Source organism: Podarcis filfolensis (assembly GCF_964270895.1).
Source record: "Podarcis filfolensis genome assembly, chromosome: 16".
In the NCBI taxonomy this organism is placed as follows: Eukaryota; Metazoa; Chordata; class Lepidosauria; order Squamata; family Lacertidae; genus Podarcis; species Podarcis filfolensis.
Window position 1 is genome coordinate 23,838,952 of NC_139620.1, and position 21,020 is coordinate 23,859,971.

The following is a 21,020-nucleotide window of genomic DNA, read 5'->3' on the forward strand; positions in this document are numbered from 1 at the left end:
GTGGATGTCCACAAATGCTTATGCCGGCCTTCGCAACCTGGTACCCTCTAGGTTGTTGTGAACTACAGTTCCTCTCATCTCATGTGGATGATGGAAGTTGTAGTCCAAAACCGGCTGTGCTGGCCAGGACTGATGGGAACTGTGGTCCAAAACATTTAGAAGGCACCGATGTTGGGGAAGGCTGGCTTCATCCTTTAATAAATTAAAGGTAAAGGAATAAAGGGACCCCTGACCTTTAGGTCCAGTCGCGGACGACTCTGGGGTTGCGGCGTACAGCTTCCGGGTCATGTGGCCAGCATGACTAAGCTGCTTCTGGCGAACCAGAGCAGCGCACGGAAACGCCGTTTACCTTCCTGCCAGAGTGGTACCTATTTATCTACTTGCACTTTGACGTGCTTTTGAACTACTAGGTGGCAGGAGCAGGGACCGAACAACAGGAGCTCACCCCGTTGCGGGGATTCGAACCATCAACCTTCTGATTGGCAGGCCCTGGGCTCTGTGGTTCAGACCACAGAGCCACCCGTGTCCCTTTAATAAATTAGCTAGCCCTTTAAAGTTGGCACAAGGCTCTTTGTTATTCTGCAGCGCCACTAACATGGCTACCCCTCTGGAAATTGTTCCGGTCATACAGAACACCCTAGAATTCTAGTCATAAAGTTGCCCGGGGGTCACCGTTGGGCAGGCTTTGTGAATGAGTGCAGGAGGCAATATGGAAAGAGAACTTGCAGCCATTGAAGTATAACAATAGAGGGCACGTGTGCTTGTTCTCAGATTGCTTTGAGAGAAAGAGAGTATTAGCTATCTGCTAAAGAATGAATGACTTGTATCAGTGGCTGATGAAGGGTAGATTGTATTGCCTTGAAAAGGGAGCAAAGGGAGGCCGTCAGAAAGGCCCCATCTCTTCCAGCATCCTGTTTCTCACAGCAGCCAATCAGATGCCTCCGAGAAGCCCGCTAGCAGGGCATGTTCCTGACACCCCTTGTCAGCTGTTCTTCCCCAGCGACCAGCATCCAGAGGCAGGCTGCAACTGATCCTGGAGGTAGCACGCAGCCAGCTTGACTGGTAGCCATTGATAGTCTTATGAAAGGTGAGTCAGGAGTAGTCTTATCCTCTGTGAAAGGTGAGAGTCAGTGTGGGGGTATTGCTTAGAGTGTCGGACTAGGACCCGAGTGACCAGGGTTCAAATCCCCACTTGGCCATGAAGCTCACTGCGTGACCTTGGGCCAGTCACTGCCTCTCAGCCTAACCTTCCTCGCAAGGTTGCCACGGGGATTAAATGAGGATGGGGAGAGCCTTGTACGCCACCTTGAGCACCTTGGAGGAAATGGTGAGATGTAAATACAAAATTCAAGGTGAGTTAGGAGTAGCCGTTGATAGTCTTATGAAAATTGAGATGGGAGTAGTCCTTATCCTCCATTAAAGGTGAGGAGTAGGGGTGGAGGGGGAATTTGAGTCAGTATACACTGAAAGCCAAATCGGATCAAAGCCAAGCTTTCCCAAATAATATGCAAACTGAAACACAGCTGTATGTTGAAATTTGCACTTACCTGAATTTTGCAATGCAATTCTCTAGTTTTGTTTGTAAAAATGCATGCATCAAGGAAGATACGTGTATAAAAATGGAGGTATTGGTCAAAATAACATACACAAACACGTTGCATTTGAGAAAATTGCGGCTGGAAATGTGTACATTAGTAAAAACTGCATGAATAATGTATTCGGAGAAATTTGCACTAAAATGCTTCCAAGTTTTCATGAACGTTTTTATTATTATTATCATTGCAAATTGCCACAACATTTAGACAACAGCATTTAAGATTGGGGAGAAAATGTGAAACTCAAAGAACCGAACTGGATAGATATTTCCAATCCTAATTTAGGAGTGTCCAACCTTAGCCAGAGGAGTGCTAACGTACTTCAGCAGAAAGCATCTCTTTGCAGGAATGTTGTTGCTCTTTCAGTTAGAAGATGAGGTCAATAACCAAGCTATAAAACAAACAAAAAATGCTACTACAGTATCTGAATGCAATGAGACCACCTGGGAGAGGGAACTGGGTGGGAAGGAACGCTGGGATATTATACTCTGCTAAACTTTGCATATCAAATAAGGCCCCTGTGAGTATGAGCAGGCCTCTCCTGGTACGCTGAAATATACAATTGTACCTTGGTTCTTAAACGCCTTGGTCCTCATACATTTTGGCTCCCAAACGCCGTAAACTTGGAAGTGAGTGTTCCGGTTTGCAAACGTTCTTTGGAACTTGAACGTCCGACTCTGCTTCTGTGGCTTCCGATTGAGTGCAGGAAGCTCCTGCAGCCAATTGGAAGCCGCACCTTGGTTTTCAAACATTTTCGGAAGTTGAACAGACTTCCGGAACGGATTCTGTTTGAGAACCAAGGTACGACCGTACACCTAAAATGTACCATGGGTTACTTCATGCAACGCAAGTTGGCTAGATTTTTGTTATTGTAAGTCGCTCTGCGTTGCTTTGAGCAAGATAAAACGACTAATAACAGTAATAGTAATAATAATAGTAATAATAATAATAATAATAATAATAATAATAATAATAATAACAGCAATAAATACCAGAAGGGCCCTGCCTGCCATAGTATTTAAAAAAGGGTGGGGAAAGAGGCAAGGAGCTGGGAGGCTGCAGGTGTAGTAAAAGTTTTTGTCTGCTAAATCACTGCACCAGCCTCATTCTGCCACCTGCCTGTCTTACCTGCCCCCCCCCATCTGAGTGTTGTCCTTTTGCATCTCAGGAGGGCAGAGGACAAAACTAGAGTTGGTTGGCTCCGCCTCTTGTTGACTGGCTCCGCCTACTGTTGGTCTCCCAGCCTTCCACCCTCCCAGTCCCGTGGAGCATGTCCTGTCACTGTGTGTGTGTGTGTGTGTGTGTGTGTATGTTTCAGGCCGCCCAGCCAAAGGGGCTGTCTTCACACCGCAGGGGCCCTTGCGCTCTGCCGCTGCGTGAGATTTGCAAAGGCAAGCTGGCTGCTTTTGCCTGCCCTCCCCCAAAACTGATCCATATGACGAAGCTGAAGACCAAACGTCAAAGGCGGTTAGCCTCAAAATGGTTGTGTGCTAGATGAAAAGTCTCGTTGAAGCAAGGCCAGCGACTCTCGGGCGCTGTTCCACTGACATGGTTCCTTCTGCGAAGAGCTGGCGATTAATGCAAGAGTTGCCAGCCCAGATCAGCCAAGCTGTTCTGCCTCAGCCTGACAGCGGTTGGCTACCTGGAGAAATATGCAGGAGCTACCTGTGAGACAGATTAAACCTCTCCAGGGGGCTGTGTCCCGCCAGTCTTGCTTCTTGCCGCTGCTTAGGATTCCACCTCCCGGCTTAATGGTTCTTCTGCAGGCAAATACTATTGCACGATTGCACCTGTCTGCTTTTGACTGCTCTGCACCCGTCAACTGTCTTCCTTTTCTCGCGCAATTTCGCCTCCCGTTACTTGCTTTCATAATGTTTATTCTCTAGCTCAGACTTGCCCCCCGGAAGATATTACGGACTGCATCTTTCATCAGCTCCAAGAACAATGCTGTACTGGCCAAGCTGTGATATCATAATGATTAAGGCCTTAAATGATAATTTTAGGTTATATTTTAGTGACTAAGTTTTAATTTATATATTTTTAACTGTTGCTAGATCTGTATTGTCCCTGTTATACCCAATTGCAAATTCAAATGTATCCCTATCGTGTTTTATGACTTCCTTGATATTGTATGTGGGCTGAAACTGGTCTGTGACAGAAATAATAAATTCATTCATTCAATGCTGTACTGGCAGGGGCTGATGGCTATTGAGAGCTAGGGTGCTGTAGCAGTTAGGGTGTTGGACTAGGACCTGGGAGACGAGGGTTCAAATCCCCATGCAGCCATGAAGGTGACTGGGTGACTTTGGTCCGATCACTCACTCTCAGCCTAATCTACCTCACAGGGTTGTTGTGAGGAAAATACACAGAGAGGGAGGGCTCCTTGGAGGAAAAGGTTGGCTATAAAAACAAATAAAATGTTTGTAGTCCAAAACATACAGCAAAGGCCACTCTAGCTTTTGCTTATTCTCTTTATTGTCTATTACATTTATATCCCATTTTCCCTCCTAAGGAGCTCAAGGTGACACACACACAGTTCTCCCTCCTGTATTTTATCCTCACAACATCCTTTTGAGGTAGCTTAGGCTGAGAAATAGTAACCGACCAGAGGCCATCACCCAGGGAGCAACCATTCTTATCCTTTGTTTAGAGAAATGCCTTTAAGCAGTGGTGTAGCATGGGTTGCCAGTGCCCAGGGCAGGGCAAATGTTGCTTCCCCTGCTGGACTGGGGTGGGGTGCATGGAGCCTGTGAGGCACATGGTTACGGGTTCTGCTTCTGCTGGCAGTGGCTGTGCAACTTCTCGGCTTGTTGTCTCTGCTGCCTCCTGGCTCAGTCAGCTCAGAGTTGGGGCATGTGGGCACCCCTTTACCAGCCATGAGGAGCAGGAGGAGGAGGCGCCGCCCCAGCCCTGAAGGCCTGCCTCCCCATGGCTCCAGAAGGCAGCAGGAGCTCAGCCGCACAGCCCCTTGTTGCTCCCCTCTCAGAATTTTGCGCCCAGGGCCACCACCCCTTTGCCCCTCATGCTGCGCCAGTGCCTTTAAGACTCATTTATTTCAGCTAGCCTGTCTTTTTGTGTTGGGCCTTGTTTGGCTGGCCTTTGTTTATTTATTCCCGCCCCCCTTAATAATATGACTATACAGTGGTACCTTGGGTTACATACACACAGCTGGTGTGGTGAAAAGAGTGTTGGACTTGCATCAGGGGGTTCTGGGTTCAAATCTCATTTTCTTCTAAAAAAAACAAAAGTAGGCTTGTGATATGAAGTCAACCTGGTGGTGAGCACTAGGAAGGGATTTTGTGTGTGGTTGCCTTCTTGCGGTTTGATGCCAGATCTCATGGAGAAGGCAGCAAGTCAGGTCAGGAGTTGCAGGACCAAGAACAGCTCCAGGTGAGAGCAAGCTGAGCCTTTTACAACCTCTGCCCCCTTGTGGCCGGTTTAAGGATGAACCCTCTGTTCTTCCTCCTCCTCTTCCTCTTTCATTCCCTAGCCTCCTGCCTGCTATACTCCCTGTACAGTGGTACCTCGAGTTACATACGCTTCAGGTTACATATGCTTCAGGTTACAGACTCCGCTAACCCAGAAATAGTACCTTGGGTTAAGAACTTTGCTTCAGGATGAGAACAAAAATCATGTTTTGGCAGTGTGGCGGCAACAGGAGGCCCCATTAGCTAAAGTGGTGCTTCAGGTTAAGAACAGTTTCAGGTTAAGAACGGACCTCCAGAACAAATTAAGTACTTAACCTGAGGTACCACTGTATTGCAGTTGCATACAAAGTGCCAATTTAAAACCAGTGCAAAATATAGCAGACAAATCAATGCATGAAACACAGCAAAGTTTGAGTTTTTTTTTTTTTTTTAGTTTACATTACAGTGGTACTTGGTTGTTGAACGGCTTGGCTCCCGAACAAATAGGCTCCCGAACACCGCAAACCCGGAAGTGAGTGTTCCGGTTTGCGGACGTTTTTTGGAAACCAAACTTCCGACAGGGCTTCCACAGCTTTCAGTTGAGTGCAGGAATCTCCTGCAGCCAATCGGAAGCCGTGCCTTGGTTTTCGGACGGTTCCAGGAGTCGAACGGACTCACGGAACAGATTAAGTTTGGCAACCAAGTACCATCTAGTCCAGCATCCTGTTCTCACAGTGGCCAACTAGAAACCTTTCCACAGAAGCCTGGAAACAAGACCTGTGTGCAGTAAGTACTGCTGTCTCCACTCAAGATGCCCAGCAAAAGTGGTATTCAGAAGGATTGCTGCCTCTGAGTGGGAAGCCAGAGCATATCTGTTGTGGCTAGTAGCTGTGGTTAGCCTTCTCCTCCATGAATTTGCCCAATCCTCTTTTTAAAGCCATCTGCGTTGGTGGCCATCCCCACACCTCGTGGGAGCAAATTCCACAGCTGAAGAAAAGTCATACAACTGCAGAGTTGAAAGGGATCTCCAAGGGTCATCTAGTCCAACCCCCTGAAATGCAGGAATCTCAGATAAAAGCATCCAGGACAGGTGGCCATCCGACCTCTGCTTAAAAACCTCCAAGCATCTGCCTTGCCGAGACAACAATGGTTTTAAGCTGGCATCTGTAAACAAAAATACAAAGCTTTTATTTTAAGTTTAAATTACCGTATTTTTCGCTCTATAAGATGCACTAGACCACAAGACGCACCTAGTTTTTGGAGGAGGAAAACAATTAAAAAAAATATTCTGAATCTCAGAAGCCAGAACAGCAAGAGGAATCGCTGCGCAGTGAAATTAGCAATCCCTCTTGCTGTTCTGGCTTCTGGGATAGCTGCGCAGCCTGCATTCGCTCCATAAGATGCACACACATTTCCCCTTACTTTTTAGGAGGGAAAAAGTGAGTCTTATAGAGCAAAAAATACGGTAGATTGTATATCCAATGGGCAAGGTTGCATTGGACAGTTTTAGAGGCAATACTTCTTCTGAGTACCAGTTGCTGGAAACAGCAAGAGGGGAGAGCGCTGTTGTGCTTGGGTCCTGCACATCCCCAATAAATAATGAGACAGTAATCTTGTTAACAATAAATTGATGCTGTAAATAGGATTCACCCTCCCCCCCCGCAGAACCAGTCTGCCTGCCAAAAACCACTTGCCAGAGCCTTAATATGGAAATTGCTTGCTGTCCCCCAGTAGCGAGGAAAGGATTATTTTTCATGTAATGCATTTTGTGAACATCACCTGTAATTACACAGCTCCCTTTTAAGAGCTCCGAAAGACTCTTGCAGTAAAATGGCCATTACGGTGCCATCGAGTGTTAAGAGAGCAAAGGAGATGATTACAAACTGGCTTCAGAGATGCTTGTCAAAAAGCACACATTTTAAACCACGTTTGGAGGTTCAGGATGCAAGCGTAAGGAGCTGGTGGAAAGGAATATTGGCATGATTTATAAAGGAGCTCAGGTGGTGTGTATGTGGTCACTAACAAGTTGCTGTCCTTCCCTAAGACCCAGAGGTCTCTCTTGGAAAGATCCTTAAGCTCTCCAGCTGTCAAGGTAGCAACGGTTGAGAGGAACAATGTAGAAATGATACACCGCGTGGTAGTTTGGCTTAAAGAGCTGGTTTTTTAAATTTTCTATGAGCATTATGAAAACCTATTTTATCCCCCTTCCTTCCCCTCTTTTGCCCTCTCTTCTATGACCTTGTTCCTGGCCTCCTGCTCCAGGTTTCTTTCCCCCACAAAACAACCACCTACTCCAGCCTTGAAAACAAAAGATGGCTTGTGTAATCTCCAGAAGGACATCAAGAACGAAGCCCAACTGAGCAGCTGTCAACTGGCGTGGTGTGTGTGTGTGTGTGTGTGTGTTTGTGTGTTTGTGTTTGTATGGTTTATTCCAGCCTGTTTGGGTCATGTTGCTGATCCAGAGAGGGGTGCTTGACAATAGGAAAGCCGAATATTTGACATTCTAGATTAAGGTTTAGGAACTGGCAGCCGGTGGGCCAAACCAGGTCCATGGAGTGATAGCTGTCATGAAATTCTATTCAATATTGATCCAGAGCAGAACTTCAACATATAGTTAGCAGAGTAAAAAATTAAACATGTTGCCGGATTCCCAAAAAATAGACCAGGCAATTGTATTTCATCCAGCAGAGCTTTACTGCTACTGAAGGCAAATGAGCATAATGGTCACAAATCCAATACATTTGGGATTGGCACTGTCCAGAAGAAATCCAGTTGCAGCAGACTTAACTTAAACTTACAATAACTTACAATGAGACTAAAACCTTAACACTAAGCATACTATGTACAGAACACCACACCAGAAGGAGAGAGAGAGAGAAAAAAAAGAGTGAATCCCAGGCTCCTTCTAGCCTTATTATTATAGTCAGCATGACCTTCGCAACAAGAGATAACAATCAGTTTAAACCAGCTGTACTCAGCTTCTCTGAAGGAATAACCCAAACATCATGAACCTTCTGCTTGTTTCTTTCACACAGAGAAGCTTCCAGACGCCTCTTGAATTAATTAGAATAGGAAAGATCTCTACACATCAGATCAACACTTTCTGCACTAAAAATGCAAACTGACAATAGCATCTATACCAGGGATTGTTAACTTGCTATGTCCACCACCCAAAAGGGTTTTTTGTGGGCCTCCAAAAACTGTCATTAATTAGGGTTTTTGTTTTAATTCTTGACAGTTCCATGGGTCCACACCCCCTGTGATGCCAAAACTTTTTTTTCCATGGCCTCTCAAGGACCCCCAAAAACTGCCAATTTCTTTAATTGATTGATTGATTGATTGATTCTTTAAGTTTTATCCTTACTAACTGCTCCTATAGCTTTCCCAGCATTGTTTCAAAAGGGATTTTGTGCTCCCCAATTCCCCACCTTTCAAAACAGCTCTTATTTGTTCTGAATTTAACCATGAATCATTAAAAAAAACTGATTTAAAATAGTAGAAGATTCTATAAAGACTTGCTGAATAGGAGGCAGATACGAAATAGCCTGCCTTTAGTCACCTTTTGGTGCCACACACAATCGCTCTCAAGGGAGAGAGACCTTTTTTAACAGAAATGTCTTTCAAAGATATTAAGGCCACATTGTTATCTGTGCTGCTTTTCAGTTTGCTGCGGTTAAATTTGAAACTATGGGTTGCATTTTATGTTGTGTTTCTTTGCTTCTCTCTCTCTCTCTCTCTCTCTCTCTGTGTGTGTGTGTGTGTGTGTTAGAAATTTAGAAAAAAGCTAACAGTTGTTTAGGAACCCATCTTACAAAATTCAGCCCGGATTGTGAATTCCGACACTGAGCATTCGGAACTAGAAACGCTTGTTAGAGAGCTCTGCTTTGCACATCTGTGTTTCCCCAGGAGTCTGACCTGTCCTTGTTCCACCTGCAAAAAAGCAGGGCTTTTAAGCTGTCAGGAGCATCTTGCCGTATTGTGCCTTTAATTGCTACACAGGGGATTGCCTGTCTTGTCTGGACTCCGCTTGACTAAGAATAGGAAAAGAGGGCTAGCCATTCTGCCTGGCTTCGGAGGGGAAGGAGGATGGGAAGGAATTTGCAATGTGTGTGTGTGTCTGTCTGTGTGTGTAGCAGAGCTTATGTCTAGGGAGGGGCTCAGTACCGGATTTACGTGTAAGCTAAACAAGCTGTAGCCTAGGGCCCCACCGCCAAAAAATTTAAAGGAAAAAAACAACTGGATGTACATTTCCAAAATACAAGATAAAAAACAAATAAAATAAAATCTACATACAGCAACAGTGTTTTGTGTTGTGTAGGCTCCTATGATGTAAGTAATGGGCCCCGCCTGCTAGCCTGCTCCCTAAAATATCACTGGTTTGCTCATTTCTGTATATAGGGGGCCTACATTCTGCATGTGCAAATGGCTTTAGATACCTATTAGGTCCATAAACTACCATATAGCATATATTCAATCCAAAAAGCAGTGACAATTTGTTGTTGACAAATATGTTGTGGACATATAAAGCGCCCCATTACCTTCAGTAGCTTAGGGCCTCATCAAACCTAAATCCGGCCCTGGAGGGGCCTCAAATACCCCAGTCTGAACACACACACACCAGTTGTGCAGCTGTATATATTAAATAAAGTATGTGAACTAAACAGGGATATGAGCTCAGTTTGCATGACTGTTTCCATTTAGGGGTTCATGGCTGCAAATTGTGGGGTGGGGCGGGGGGAGTCAGAGCACTAAATAGCATGGACTGTGGTGGAATGCAAATATCAGAGAGCTATTTTTTGCAGCAACAGCCTTGGACTCTCTCTCCCTCTGTGTGTGTGTGTACATATGCGTGTGTATGTCCCCATCTGGACTGGTCCCTTCAGTTTCTCCCGGAGCATAATTCAACATGCTGTCCCCACCCCCCGCCCTGGGTTCCACATACTCTCCGCTAGAAACCTTGACAATTCTCTGCCCTGGCAATCCAAACCCTATGGCAACCCCACCAACACCACACCTCCCCCCCCCCCGCCAAAGAAAAACCCCTGACTTCTGCTACCTGTATAAATTATGAAAACACATCAAATGTGCATAGGTTGTTTTATTTTGCATGGTTTTTCAATGCACAAGTCTAGTTTTGCTAGGACCTCCACAACTCCTGAAAATCTTATTCATGCAACATATCTCTGGCTTTGCAGGTTTCATTGGGTGTTTCCTGTATTCACAGATAAGACTTAAAGGTATATTCACAGCCTAAAGAGTTAGTAACCGGCTTTTAAAAGGAAAGGAAAGGAAAGGAAAGGAAAGGAAAGGAAAGGAAAGAGGAAAGAGGAAAGAGGAAAGAGGGGGAAGGGGGAAGGGGGAAGGAAAAGGAAAAGGAAAAGGAAAAGGAAAAGGACTTGAGATCCTCTGGAAGTTGAATTTTAGACCCAGTTCCGTTTTCTAGGTTCTTGTGTAATCTGAACATACCCATATAAAACGTCCTGTGGATTAATGTCCCATTAAGTGGATTAATACCCCATTAGGATTCCCATTAGGGGTCTTCTAACCTCCCATGAGGGACCACTTAAATGTTCTAGCTGTGTATTTCGGCTCCTGGTGATGCCCAAACATTTTTAGTGCCTGCCCGGCAGGTGTGACATCCCTTCCTCTTCAGACTTGCCAAAAGCAAGAGGCGCTTGGAAGCAACTCGGTATCGCTCTGTGTAGGTTCACTTTTGGGGAGCAGATTTTAAGTTTTTGGACAGGCTTCCCACATATGCTGGGGCATTTCCTGGGGGTCGCAGAGCCGCTGGCAGTGATTGACTGAGCAGCCCCAGTGTCAGAGAGAGGTTGGGCATGCAGCAAAAGGACCTCTGGCTGCCACTGGCTGAACTGTTCAGGTCCTGGGGAGGAAGGAAAGACGGGGGGCGGGGAGAGAAGCAGAGGGTGGGGGGGTCTAGTCCTAGGTCTGCGCTCTATGGAGCAGTTGCAGCAACAGGGGGCCACTCCTCCTCCACCAGTTTATGTAGCTGCCCCCGACAGGCTGTGCGCACGCAGCTGGAGACTACGCTTGCATGGAAACTGCCTGTGCTCTTCCCTCTTCATTCCCCTTCTGGTTCTGGGAGAGGGTTGGGCCCTTCACTTGCCTGGCTTGCCTCTTCCTCCAGTGCTCCACCCTCCAGCTCTGAAGTTTCCCCTGCCTCTGTCTCTTGCCTCCTGGCTGGTACAGGTCCCCACAAATCACTGCCCCCCTCTCCCAAGTCAGGCTCCAGTTGCCCTCCAGCAACTATTAAAAGCCCTTTCCTTAAAAAAAAAACCCAGTCAATTCCCAAAGGCATTCTCGGAATAAAACAGCCTTCACTTTTCTCTCGGAGGCCAACAAGGAGGGAGCCAGTCTCTGGCTTCTCTGGGAAGCCTGGGAGCAGCCACCGAGAAGGCCCTGTCCTGCATCCCCACCAAGCGTGCCTGTGAGGTGGCAGGAGCAAGAGAAGGCCTTTCTCCGAAGATTTCGGAGCCTGGGCAAGTTTATATGGGAGAATACAGTCCTCCAGATGGCCATAGAGTGCTGACCCTCCTAGAATCATAGAGTTGGAAGAGACCATGTAGTTCAACCCCCTGCAATGCAGGGATCTTTCACCCAATGTGGGGCTCAAACCCATAACCCTGAGATTAAGAGTCTCGTGCTGTACTGACAGCTCCTGCAGCTCTCCCCTGCTGACCCCTTGCCTTCTCTCTGCTTGCAGGCCTGCCGCGACTTCCTGGATTTAGCCGAGACCCACAGCCGCAAATGGCAGCGGGCGCTCCAGTATGAGCGGGAGCAGCGGACCCGCCTGGAGGAAACCATTGAGCAGCTAGCCAAGCAGCACAACAACTTGGAGAGAGCCTGCCGAGGCGCCCCCTCCCTCTCTACGAACACCAGCATCCGCGCGTCCAAAGGTGAGGAGGCGGCCCACTGCCACGACTGCTTCCATATTTGACAAGCAGCTCTTGCCCTGCACCTTAGCTGGCTAGGACCTTTCGCAGGGAAGGGCCGGAGCTCAATGTTAGAGCACCTGTGTTGCATACAGAAAGTCCCAGGTTTGATTCCCTGCAGCACCTCCAGGTAGGGATGCAAGTCAATATACAGTGGTACCTCGGGTTACAGACGCTTCAGGTTACAGATGCTTCAGGTTATAGACTCTGCTAACCCAGAAATAGTACCTCGGGTTAAGAACTTTGCTTCAGGATGAGAACAGAAATCGCGCAGCAGCGGCGCGGCAGCAGCAGGAGGCCCCATTAGCTAAAGTGGTGCTTCAGGTTAAGAAGAGTTTCAGGTTAAGAACGGACCTCCAGAATGAATTAAGTTCTTAACCCGAGGTACCACTGTAGGCAATAATGAGCTGCGTGGACCAATAGTCTGACTTGGCATAAGGCAGCCCTCCTATGTTCCTGCTTCATCCGGCTCTTTCCTTAGAACCATGGGGACTAGGAACTTAACTCTTTTTAAGGGGAAGGGCCAGAGCACCTGCTTTGCATGCAGAAGGTCCCAGATTCAATTCCCACCAGCATCTCCAGGGAGAGACCCTGAAACCCTGGAGAGCTGCTGCGGCTAAGCAAATCAGTCTCTTAAGCTTAAGCCAAGAAAGAGTATTTTCTATAAGACTGGATATCAATATACGTATCAAGACTTTGAGATTAGACCACTGGAGAAGCCTGGAAAACTATCTTGGGAGTGGGCTACCTGCAAGCCCCAGTAAAAGGGCCCCATCGGGGGCGAACAGAGGCCTCTTGATTACTTGGACTGCCAGGGCAAAACAGGTGCAAAACGCCGGCACCCTGTCGTCTACAACTTCATTAACATCTATCTACAACTCCACTGTAGGGACGCGGGTGGCGCTGTGGGTTAAACCACAGAGCCTAGGACTTTCCGATCAGAAGGTCGGCGGTTCGAATCCCCGCGACAGGGTGAGCTCCCGTTGTTTGGTCCCTGCTCCTGCCAACCTAGCAGTTCAAAAGCACGTCAAAGTGCAAGTAGATAAATAGGTACCACTCCGGCGGGAAGGTAAACGGCGTTTCCGTGCGCTGCTCTGGTTCGCCAGAAGCGGCTTAGTCATGCTGGCCACATGACCCGGAAGCTGTACGCCGGCTCCCTCGGCCAGTAAAGCGAGATGAGCGCCGCAACCCCAGAGTCGGGCCACAACTGGACCTAATGGTCAGGGGTCCCTTTACCTTTACCTTACAACTCCACTAGCATCTCTCAGTATTGTGAATAACACCGAACTTACCTTTTGTTGGTATCTTCATGAACTTATCTAAAAGACTGAGTTAAGCATTGGAAAAATCTATTGAAACCAGACCTTATAAGTTCAACTTAGGTTGGGTAGTTCACAAGTCTCTGTGGCTTTGTTTAATCTTTTGTATTTTCCCTGGCAAGGTGGCATGACGGATGGGGGCTGGCGGCAGAGACTCAGGGGCCTGCATTGCAGGGGGTTGGACTAGATGATCCTTGGGGGCCCCCTTCCAACTCTACAATTCCATGATTCTAACTCCCATCAGCCCCAGCCAAGCCAGCAGATTTGCTCACCTGGGTATTATTGCCAACAGGGAGCGTACAGAGCGTGAAAGCGGAAGCCAGTGATGAAGATGAGGAGACGGAGTACTTCGATGCCATGGAGGACGCACAAGCTTTCATCACAGTAGCTGCGGATCCATCAAAGCACCACCGGTAGGTATGACACCTGTTCCCTGGGAGCCGCCAGGCAGTCGGAAGCCCTAGCATAACAAAATCCACTTTAAAAAAAAGAAGGAAGAAACTGACCGTCTGCTGTTAGGGAAGTGACAGGGAAGTGCATTCAAAAGAGTTGGAATGGATGTGTGATTAGCAGGAAGTTGCATAAGCAGCCCCCAAGCAAATAAGAATGAAGGACTGTTGTTGTATAACCTGCCCACAAACAAATCAGAGTAAACGTTTGAGAGTAGATATACAGGTGAAACTCGGAAATAAAGAATATTGTGGAAAAGTTCATTTATTGCAGTAATTCAACCTAAAAGGTGAAACTAATATATGAGATAGACTCATGACATGCAAAGCTAGATATGTCAAGCCTTTATTTGTTATAATTGTGATGATCATGGCATACAGATGATGAAAACCGCAAATTAACAGTCTCCGAAAATTAGAATATTAAATGAAATTGGCAAAACAAGGACTGCAAATAGAGCAATATTGCACTTTGCATGTCATGAGTCTATCTCATATATTAGTTTCACCTTTTAAGTTGAATTACTGAAATAAATGAACTTTTCCACGATATTCTAATTTTCTGAATTTCACCTGTAATCTACCAAGATGATCAAGGGTCTGGAAACCAAGCCTGCTGAGGAATGGTTGAAGGAGCTGGGTATGTTTAGCCTGGAAAAGAGACCGAGAGGAGATATGACAACAATCTTCAAATCTCTGAAGGGCTGTCATGTGGAAGAGGGAGCAAGCTTGTCTTCTCCTGCTCCAGAGGGTAGGACTCGAACCAACAGCTTCAAGAAAGGAGATTCCGACTAAACATCAGGAAGAACTTTCTGATAATAAGAGCTATTTGACAGTGGAACAGGGTCTCCCTCAGGAGGTTGTGGACTCTCCTTCCTTGGAGATTTTTAAGCAGAAGTTGAATGGCCAACTGTCACGGATGCTAGATGACTTTTGGGGTCCCTCCCACCTCTACAGTCTATGATTCTATTATTCTAACCTCTGCGCAAGTTTTGTGCAGGCGGATCAGGATGAATGCAAAACAAATAGGTTGTGTGAAAGAGGCCATTTCCTCTCTTTGGAGCACTTGGCAATGGGTAGCAGGCCTCTTTTAGATCTTGCCCATTTTCAACAGACAAGTTTGGCTTTTCGTTAGATGCTTAGAAGGCCACCCCTAATGTTGCATTCAACTTGAAGCGGAGGAAAGAAACCCCCTTTCCTTCAGTGCCTCCAACCAATTCAGTAAAAGAGCAGATAAAAGAAATTTTTTTTAAAAACACCTGTGGAACTCACTGCCACATGAGGCAGTGAGGACCACCAACTTGAATGCTTTAAAAGAGGATTGGGCAGATTCGTGGAGGAGAGGGATACCAGAATGGCTATGCTCTGCCTCCACAGTCAGAGAGGCAGCAATGCTTCTGAATACCAATTGCTGGGAACCTCAGGAGAGAAGAATCCTGCTTGTAGGTTTCCCATTGGGGCATTTAGTTGGCCACCGCAAGAACAGGATGCTGGACTAGATGGACCACTGGCCTGATCCAGCAGCCTCTTCTTCTGTTCCTGTGCCCAATTCACTCTTCTCACCTGCCTGGTCCAGAAAATCTTGCCTTTGGGGCTTTGGACAAGCTGGCTAGCAAGCTGGCTTTGTGGGAATGTGAAGCCGTGCATTTGCATATCAGAACCCGCCCATTTGTGACACTCCCTCTCAAGGGCATGTTCTGCTGCAGAGGCTTCCATTGTGGATGGGTAACTCTCGCTCGCGGCTCCGGGCTTCTGTGCGCCGCCTCACTCACCGCTGCCCCCTGTGTTTTCTCTGCAGGCGTGCCGGCAGCAACATTAGCGGGACCAGCGAAGGCCGAGGGGAGGGCTGGAACCTGGACGACAACGTAAGCGCATTTTGCAAAGTTTGAAATGGGAATTTCCCTCCCCCCCCCCCTTGGTGGCACCATGCATGTTCTAAGGCAGGGGTGGCCGGAAGGGTTATGGCTTACTGATGGGGCAGTGCTTCTGCTTTTCTGGAAGATGAGCCTTATTTGAAATCCCAGAGAACCACTTCCAGTCACAATGAGCTTCCTATGCTTGTCATTGGCCTGCCAACACCCCTCACCCACCTGCAATACCTTCCTCCCCATAATAATAATAATTTTATTATTTGTACCCCGCTCATCTGATTGGGTTGCCCCAGCCACCCTGGGTGGCTCCCTACAAAATATTAAAAACACAACAACATTAAAGACTTCCTCATACAGGGCCGCCTTCAGATGTCTTCTCAAATTGGTGTAGTTCTTTATCTTCTTGACTTTTGATGGGAGGGCTTTCCACAGGGGAGGTGCCACTACCAAGAAGGCCCTCTGCCTGGTTCCCTGTAAACTTCACTTCACACAGTGAGGGAACTGCCTGAAGGCCCTCAATGCTGGATCTCAGTGTAGGGGCTGAACAATGGGGGTGGAGGCGCTCCTTTATCAATATGATAGGCATTTATTTGTATCAGCTGCTAGCCTTTGCCATTCAGGGGCAAGCATATAAAAGCACAGCCAAGCAGCTAAAATTAGCAAGCTGAATTAAAGACAGCAGCCGTTGTGATTTTGGGCTGCTGGGGAGATCACTTTCCCGTATGGAGAGGTGGGCGGGGAGCTGAAAGTCTCAAGGTGTGTTGCTGGCTGACTGGCCCCCTGAACTCTCCCTCCTGCTCTGCTTCCTCCCCAGGTGTTCGACAGCTCTCACCAAGCCAGCTACGACGGTTCAAGCAAAGATGGCATTCACAAGAAGAAGAGGCGGACTCGGGTCCCGGACAAGCCCAACTACAGCCTTAACCTCTGGAGCATAATGAAGAACTGCATTGGCAAGGAACTGTCCAAGATTCCCATGCCTGTATGTGATTCCCCACTGCCCCATGCTCTGGTTCCGGGGAATGGGGGTGGGGCATTTCCAGGCCACGTTCTCTTTCTGGGTGGCCTTCCCGGGGGCCACGTGCCAATGTTGGGTGGGGCCAGAGATAAAAGTGGGAGGAGAAATTGATGTGAACTTTACCTTCGTACAGTATGCTAGTTCCTACACACATAATGCGATAAGGGGTTTTGTCTTGTATTAAGTCGAACCGGGGGGGGGGCATCTGTTGGAGGTGCATCTCTTTACCCTGAAATATGACACTTGAGTTGTATACTTTTTGGTCCCCCCTTATTTCTGTGACAGTAAGTCGTTTCAAACTGCTTTTAACATTGCGATTTTTGCGACTTGCCCTGGGACCTTAGGGGGAAGCGGGGATAAGCAATCACCATCTCGCTGGCTAAGTCAGGGAGATTTCCCAAACACTTAGGCTCTTTGACAGCAATCTGCTTTGAATGGCACCGATAGAGGAATCCATCTCTACTCCTCACTTCCCCTGAAACAAAATATAGTCGTACCTCCGCTTTCATATCCCTCCGGTTACATAAACTTCAGGATATGTAAGCGGCAAACCCAGAAATGTATTTCCGGGTTTTTGCCACATGCGCAGAAGTGCTCTACCGCTGCACACACATGCACAGAAGTGGTCTCTCTGGTTGCAAAAACTCGGGATCCGGCTAGACCTCCAGAAAGGATCCCATCTGCAACCGGAGGTACCACTGTGCTAGTTTCAGGGTTGCAACAAGGGAGAAAAGGGTTAAACTCCACCTTCATATTTGCTCCCTTCCTGTTTATTTATCAGCCCCCTCCCCTGCAACACCCACTTCTCCCTTACTGGCATTTCAAGAAACCCAATTGTTAGATGCAAAGGCTCATTTAATGCTGCTTACAATTGGTCCTATAAGGTAGCAAGCAGAGAGAGGGGGAGAGAGAGAGAATGGGACCTTTGGCAATAGAAAAAGGGCTAAAGCAGTTTCGCATCCCAGCCTTTTGTTTTCCCATTAGTGACAAGGCTGGTTGTGGCCACAGGAACCCGGTTGGCCAGTAGTGGCGAAGATTTGTGGCTTGTGTGGCTGAGCAAGTCCGTCCCTGTTGTGAGGAGTTGGTGGAGAGGGAAGGTTTAAACTCTGCCTTCAAAGGCAAGAAAGCCACCTACATGCTCTGCTCAAGAGTGCCTGGACAGCTAGCCGGGGTTGGCAGCGGCCCAGCAGCACACAAGCCACTGGCAGCGCCTGCTTTTGAAACAATCAGATATGTTTAATCAGGAAGTAATTGAATGCTTGCTTGTTACATTTCCAGAGCTGCTTCCTGATTGAGCCCACGCAGGGCAGATGCTGCCGCCGATGCTCTCCGTAGCAGAGATGCTCTGGCAGTTCTTCCCTTTGCAGATTGTCATAGTCAGTATATTTATAGTCTGCATTTCTCACAAGTAAATCTGTGCCTAAAGCAGTTCGCATTAAAATAAATAAATGTCTACACAATAACAATACATAATAGGACATATGATGTTCCTGCAAGGTAACACAAAAAAATTAATAATCAGTTGAACCAGTGTTTCTCAAACTAGGATCTCCAGCTGTTGTTGGACTGCAGTTCCCATCATCCCTGAGCTAGGGATGATGGGAATTGTAGTCCAACAGCAGCCAGAGACCCGAGTTTGAGAAACACAAAGTTTAAACAGTTCATTTGACATATACATACAGCTTACCAATAGGTCAAGTCCAAGTATCCCATTAAGAAATTCATTTAGAAAGGTCCAGGGGCTGGACGGTGGGGCAAGGCAGGTGGGAAAATCTATCCCCCGATTGTCAACATGGAATCCCCAATCCTCAACTCAGGTGCAGATACCCTTGTGCGTTTTTTTAAGTTCTACACAAATGAAGCACATTTAAATTTAATAAAGTGGGCCTTCACACCTCCTGGTTATCTCAGTCCCTGTAGGAACATTGGAAGCTGCCTTTCACTGAAGTCAGACAATTGGTCCATCTAACTTAGGGCAGTCTGCACTGACTGGCAGTGGCTCTTCAGGCAGAGGAGATTCCCAGCCCTCACTGGGGATTGAACCTGGGACCTTCTGCATGGGAAGCAGATGCTTTTCCACTGAGCTACAGCCTTTCCCCAACACAGACAGGTATAATAATAATAATAATAATAATAATAATAATAATAATAATAATAATTTTTTATTTATACCCCACCCATCTGGCTGGGTTTCCCCAGCCACTCTGGGCAGCTTCCAACAAAACACTAAAATACAATAACCTATTAAACATTAAAAGCTTCCCTAAACAGGGCTGCCTTCAGATGTCTTCTAAAAGTTTGGTAGTTATTTTTCTCTTTGACATCTGGTAGGAGGGCGTTCCACGGGGCTGGTGCCACTACCGAGAAGGCCCTCTGCCTGGTTCCCTGTAACTTGGCTTCTCGCAGCGAGGGAACCGCCAGAAGGCTCTCGGTCGCTGGACCTCAGTGTCCGGGCAGAACGATGGAGATGTTTGCCTCTTTCCCCCAGCGTCCCACTCTCGGTGAAGAGGATCTGCTTTAGCCTCGAGTATCTAACACCAGCATTTCCCCCTTTTGCTGCAGAGGGTCTTGCTGTTCCAAAATCTTAGGCCAGGCATAGGCAAACTCGGGCCTCCAGATGTTTTGGGACTACAACTCCCATCATCCCTGGACCACTGGTCCATCTGGAGGCCTGAGTTTGCCTATGCTTGTCTTAGGCCCTTTCCTTCCCTCCCACCCCCAGTGGGTAGCAGAGAAAGAGGGGTGGGGTGGGGGGTTTGCTCACAGCAGAGCCTGGTCTTTGTACAGTGTCTCCACTCCCCCTTTGAGTCAACAGGGAGTCTTTCCCCTTCAATTACGCAGGAACGTGCCCCTGGCGAAGGACACAGAGGCCCCTTAATAGCCCTGGCACTGCGATGTATAAATAATCCCTGCATCCAATTCACACAATCCGTAAAATTGCAGCAGTGGGCCAAATGGAACGATCCGGTGGGGCCTTTAAATCAGTCATTGCCGCTCCTGTGGCAGCAAAGAGATTAAAGTTCACATAGAAAAGCCACACTGGGAGAGGCTTGGAAATGTAATATCGTTTTGGCATGACGGTAAATCTTCCGCCTTCGCGGGGAGCTTTTTGTGTGGATGACAAAGGACTTCAGATACAGACACATACCACTTGCAATTATATATACATATATATTACATGCTCCTTTATGGGTTTCCCAGCCAAGCTGCTAATCATACTCGCTCAGCTGCAGCATAACATTCACTCCCCTCCTGTTTTTTTTTTTTAAATAGAGAGATGCTTGCTGTTTCCTCATCCATATATCCCAGGCATAGGCAAACTCAGCCCTCCAGATGTTTTGAGACTACAATTCCCATCATCCCTGCCCACTGGTCCTGTTAGCTGGGGATAATGGGAGTTGTAGTCCCAAAACATCTGGAGGGATGAGTTTGCCTATGCCTGATATATCCCTTCTCGCCTAATAAATAACAGCAGAAGAGTCCAGTGGCAGGATCAGACCAAGGGCCCATCTAGTCCAGTATCATCTTCCCACAATGGCCAGCCAGGTGCCTCTTGGGAAGAAAGCCTGCAAGCAGGACCTGAGCGCAACAGCTCTCTCTCTCTCTTTCCCCATTTGCAGCCCCCAACAGCAGAGGCAGTTTCCTCTTCGTACAGCAAAGGAGATCATCTGGAAGCCTTTGGGAGTGGTTGCTAGAGGACATTTAAACAGCTGAATAGCTCAGTCGGTAGAACATGAGCCTCGTAGTCTCAGGGTTGTGGGTTTGAGCTCCAGGTTGGGCAAAAAAAACCCTGCATTGCAGGAGGTTGGACCGGATGATCCTCGTGGTCTCTTCCAACTCTACAATTCTATGGTTTCGTGTGTGTATGATGGCGGATAGATTTCCACCCCTCCTGTCCCAACTTGCAAAAGTAGCCCGGACCACTCACGGGAGGTCTCTTTTTCTCACTGGCTTTCTTCAAACATCACAGGGTTTGCATTCTGCAGGGGGTGATCCAATAGGACTGGGTTATAAGGTGTCTGCTCCCTTGCTGCTGCGTGGAGATTTACAAAGTGGTATATTTGTTGTTGTTTAGTCGTTTAGTCGTGTCCGACTCTTCGTGACCCCATGGACCAGAGCACGCCAGGCGCTCCTGTCTTCCACTGCCTCCCGCAGTTTGGTCAAACTCATGCTGGTAGCTTCGAGAACACTGTCCAACCATCTTGTCCTCTGTCGTCCCCTTCTCCTTGAGCCCTCCATCTTTCCCAACATCAGGGTCTTTTCCAGGGAGTCTTCTCTTCTCATGAGGTGGCCAAAGTATTGGAGCCTCAGCTTCACGATCTGTCCTTCCAGTGAGCACTCAGGGCTGATTTCCTTCAGAATGGAGAGGTTTGATCTTCTTGCAGTCCATGGGACTCTCAAGAGTCTCCTCCAG

At 47.5% G+C, this 21,020-nt stretch overlaps 1 protein-coding gene across 9 annotated transcripts in view; it reads left to right on the top strand.

The window, feature by feature from the left end:
* Positions 1–21,020, top strand: part of OSBP2 (oxysterol binding protein 2) — a gene marked incomplete at its 5' end in the record, with an annotated part of 151,444 nt that overhangs the window by 110,570 nt on the left and 19,854 nt on the right. For all 9 annotated transcript variants that reach the window (XM_083589990.1, XM_083589992.1, XM_083589993.1 and 6 more), the window contains 4 exons: positions 11,724–11,916; positions 13,564–13,684; positions 15,519–15,585; positions 16,406–16,570. In XM_083589990.1, the coding sequence (XP_083446116.1) occupies positions 11,724–11,916; positions 13,564–13,684; positions 15,519–15,585; positions 16,406–16,570 (546 nt within the window). The remainder of the gene's footprint in view (positions 1–11,723; positions 11,917–13,563; positions 13,685–15,518; positions 15,586–16,405; positions 16,571–21,020) is intronic.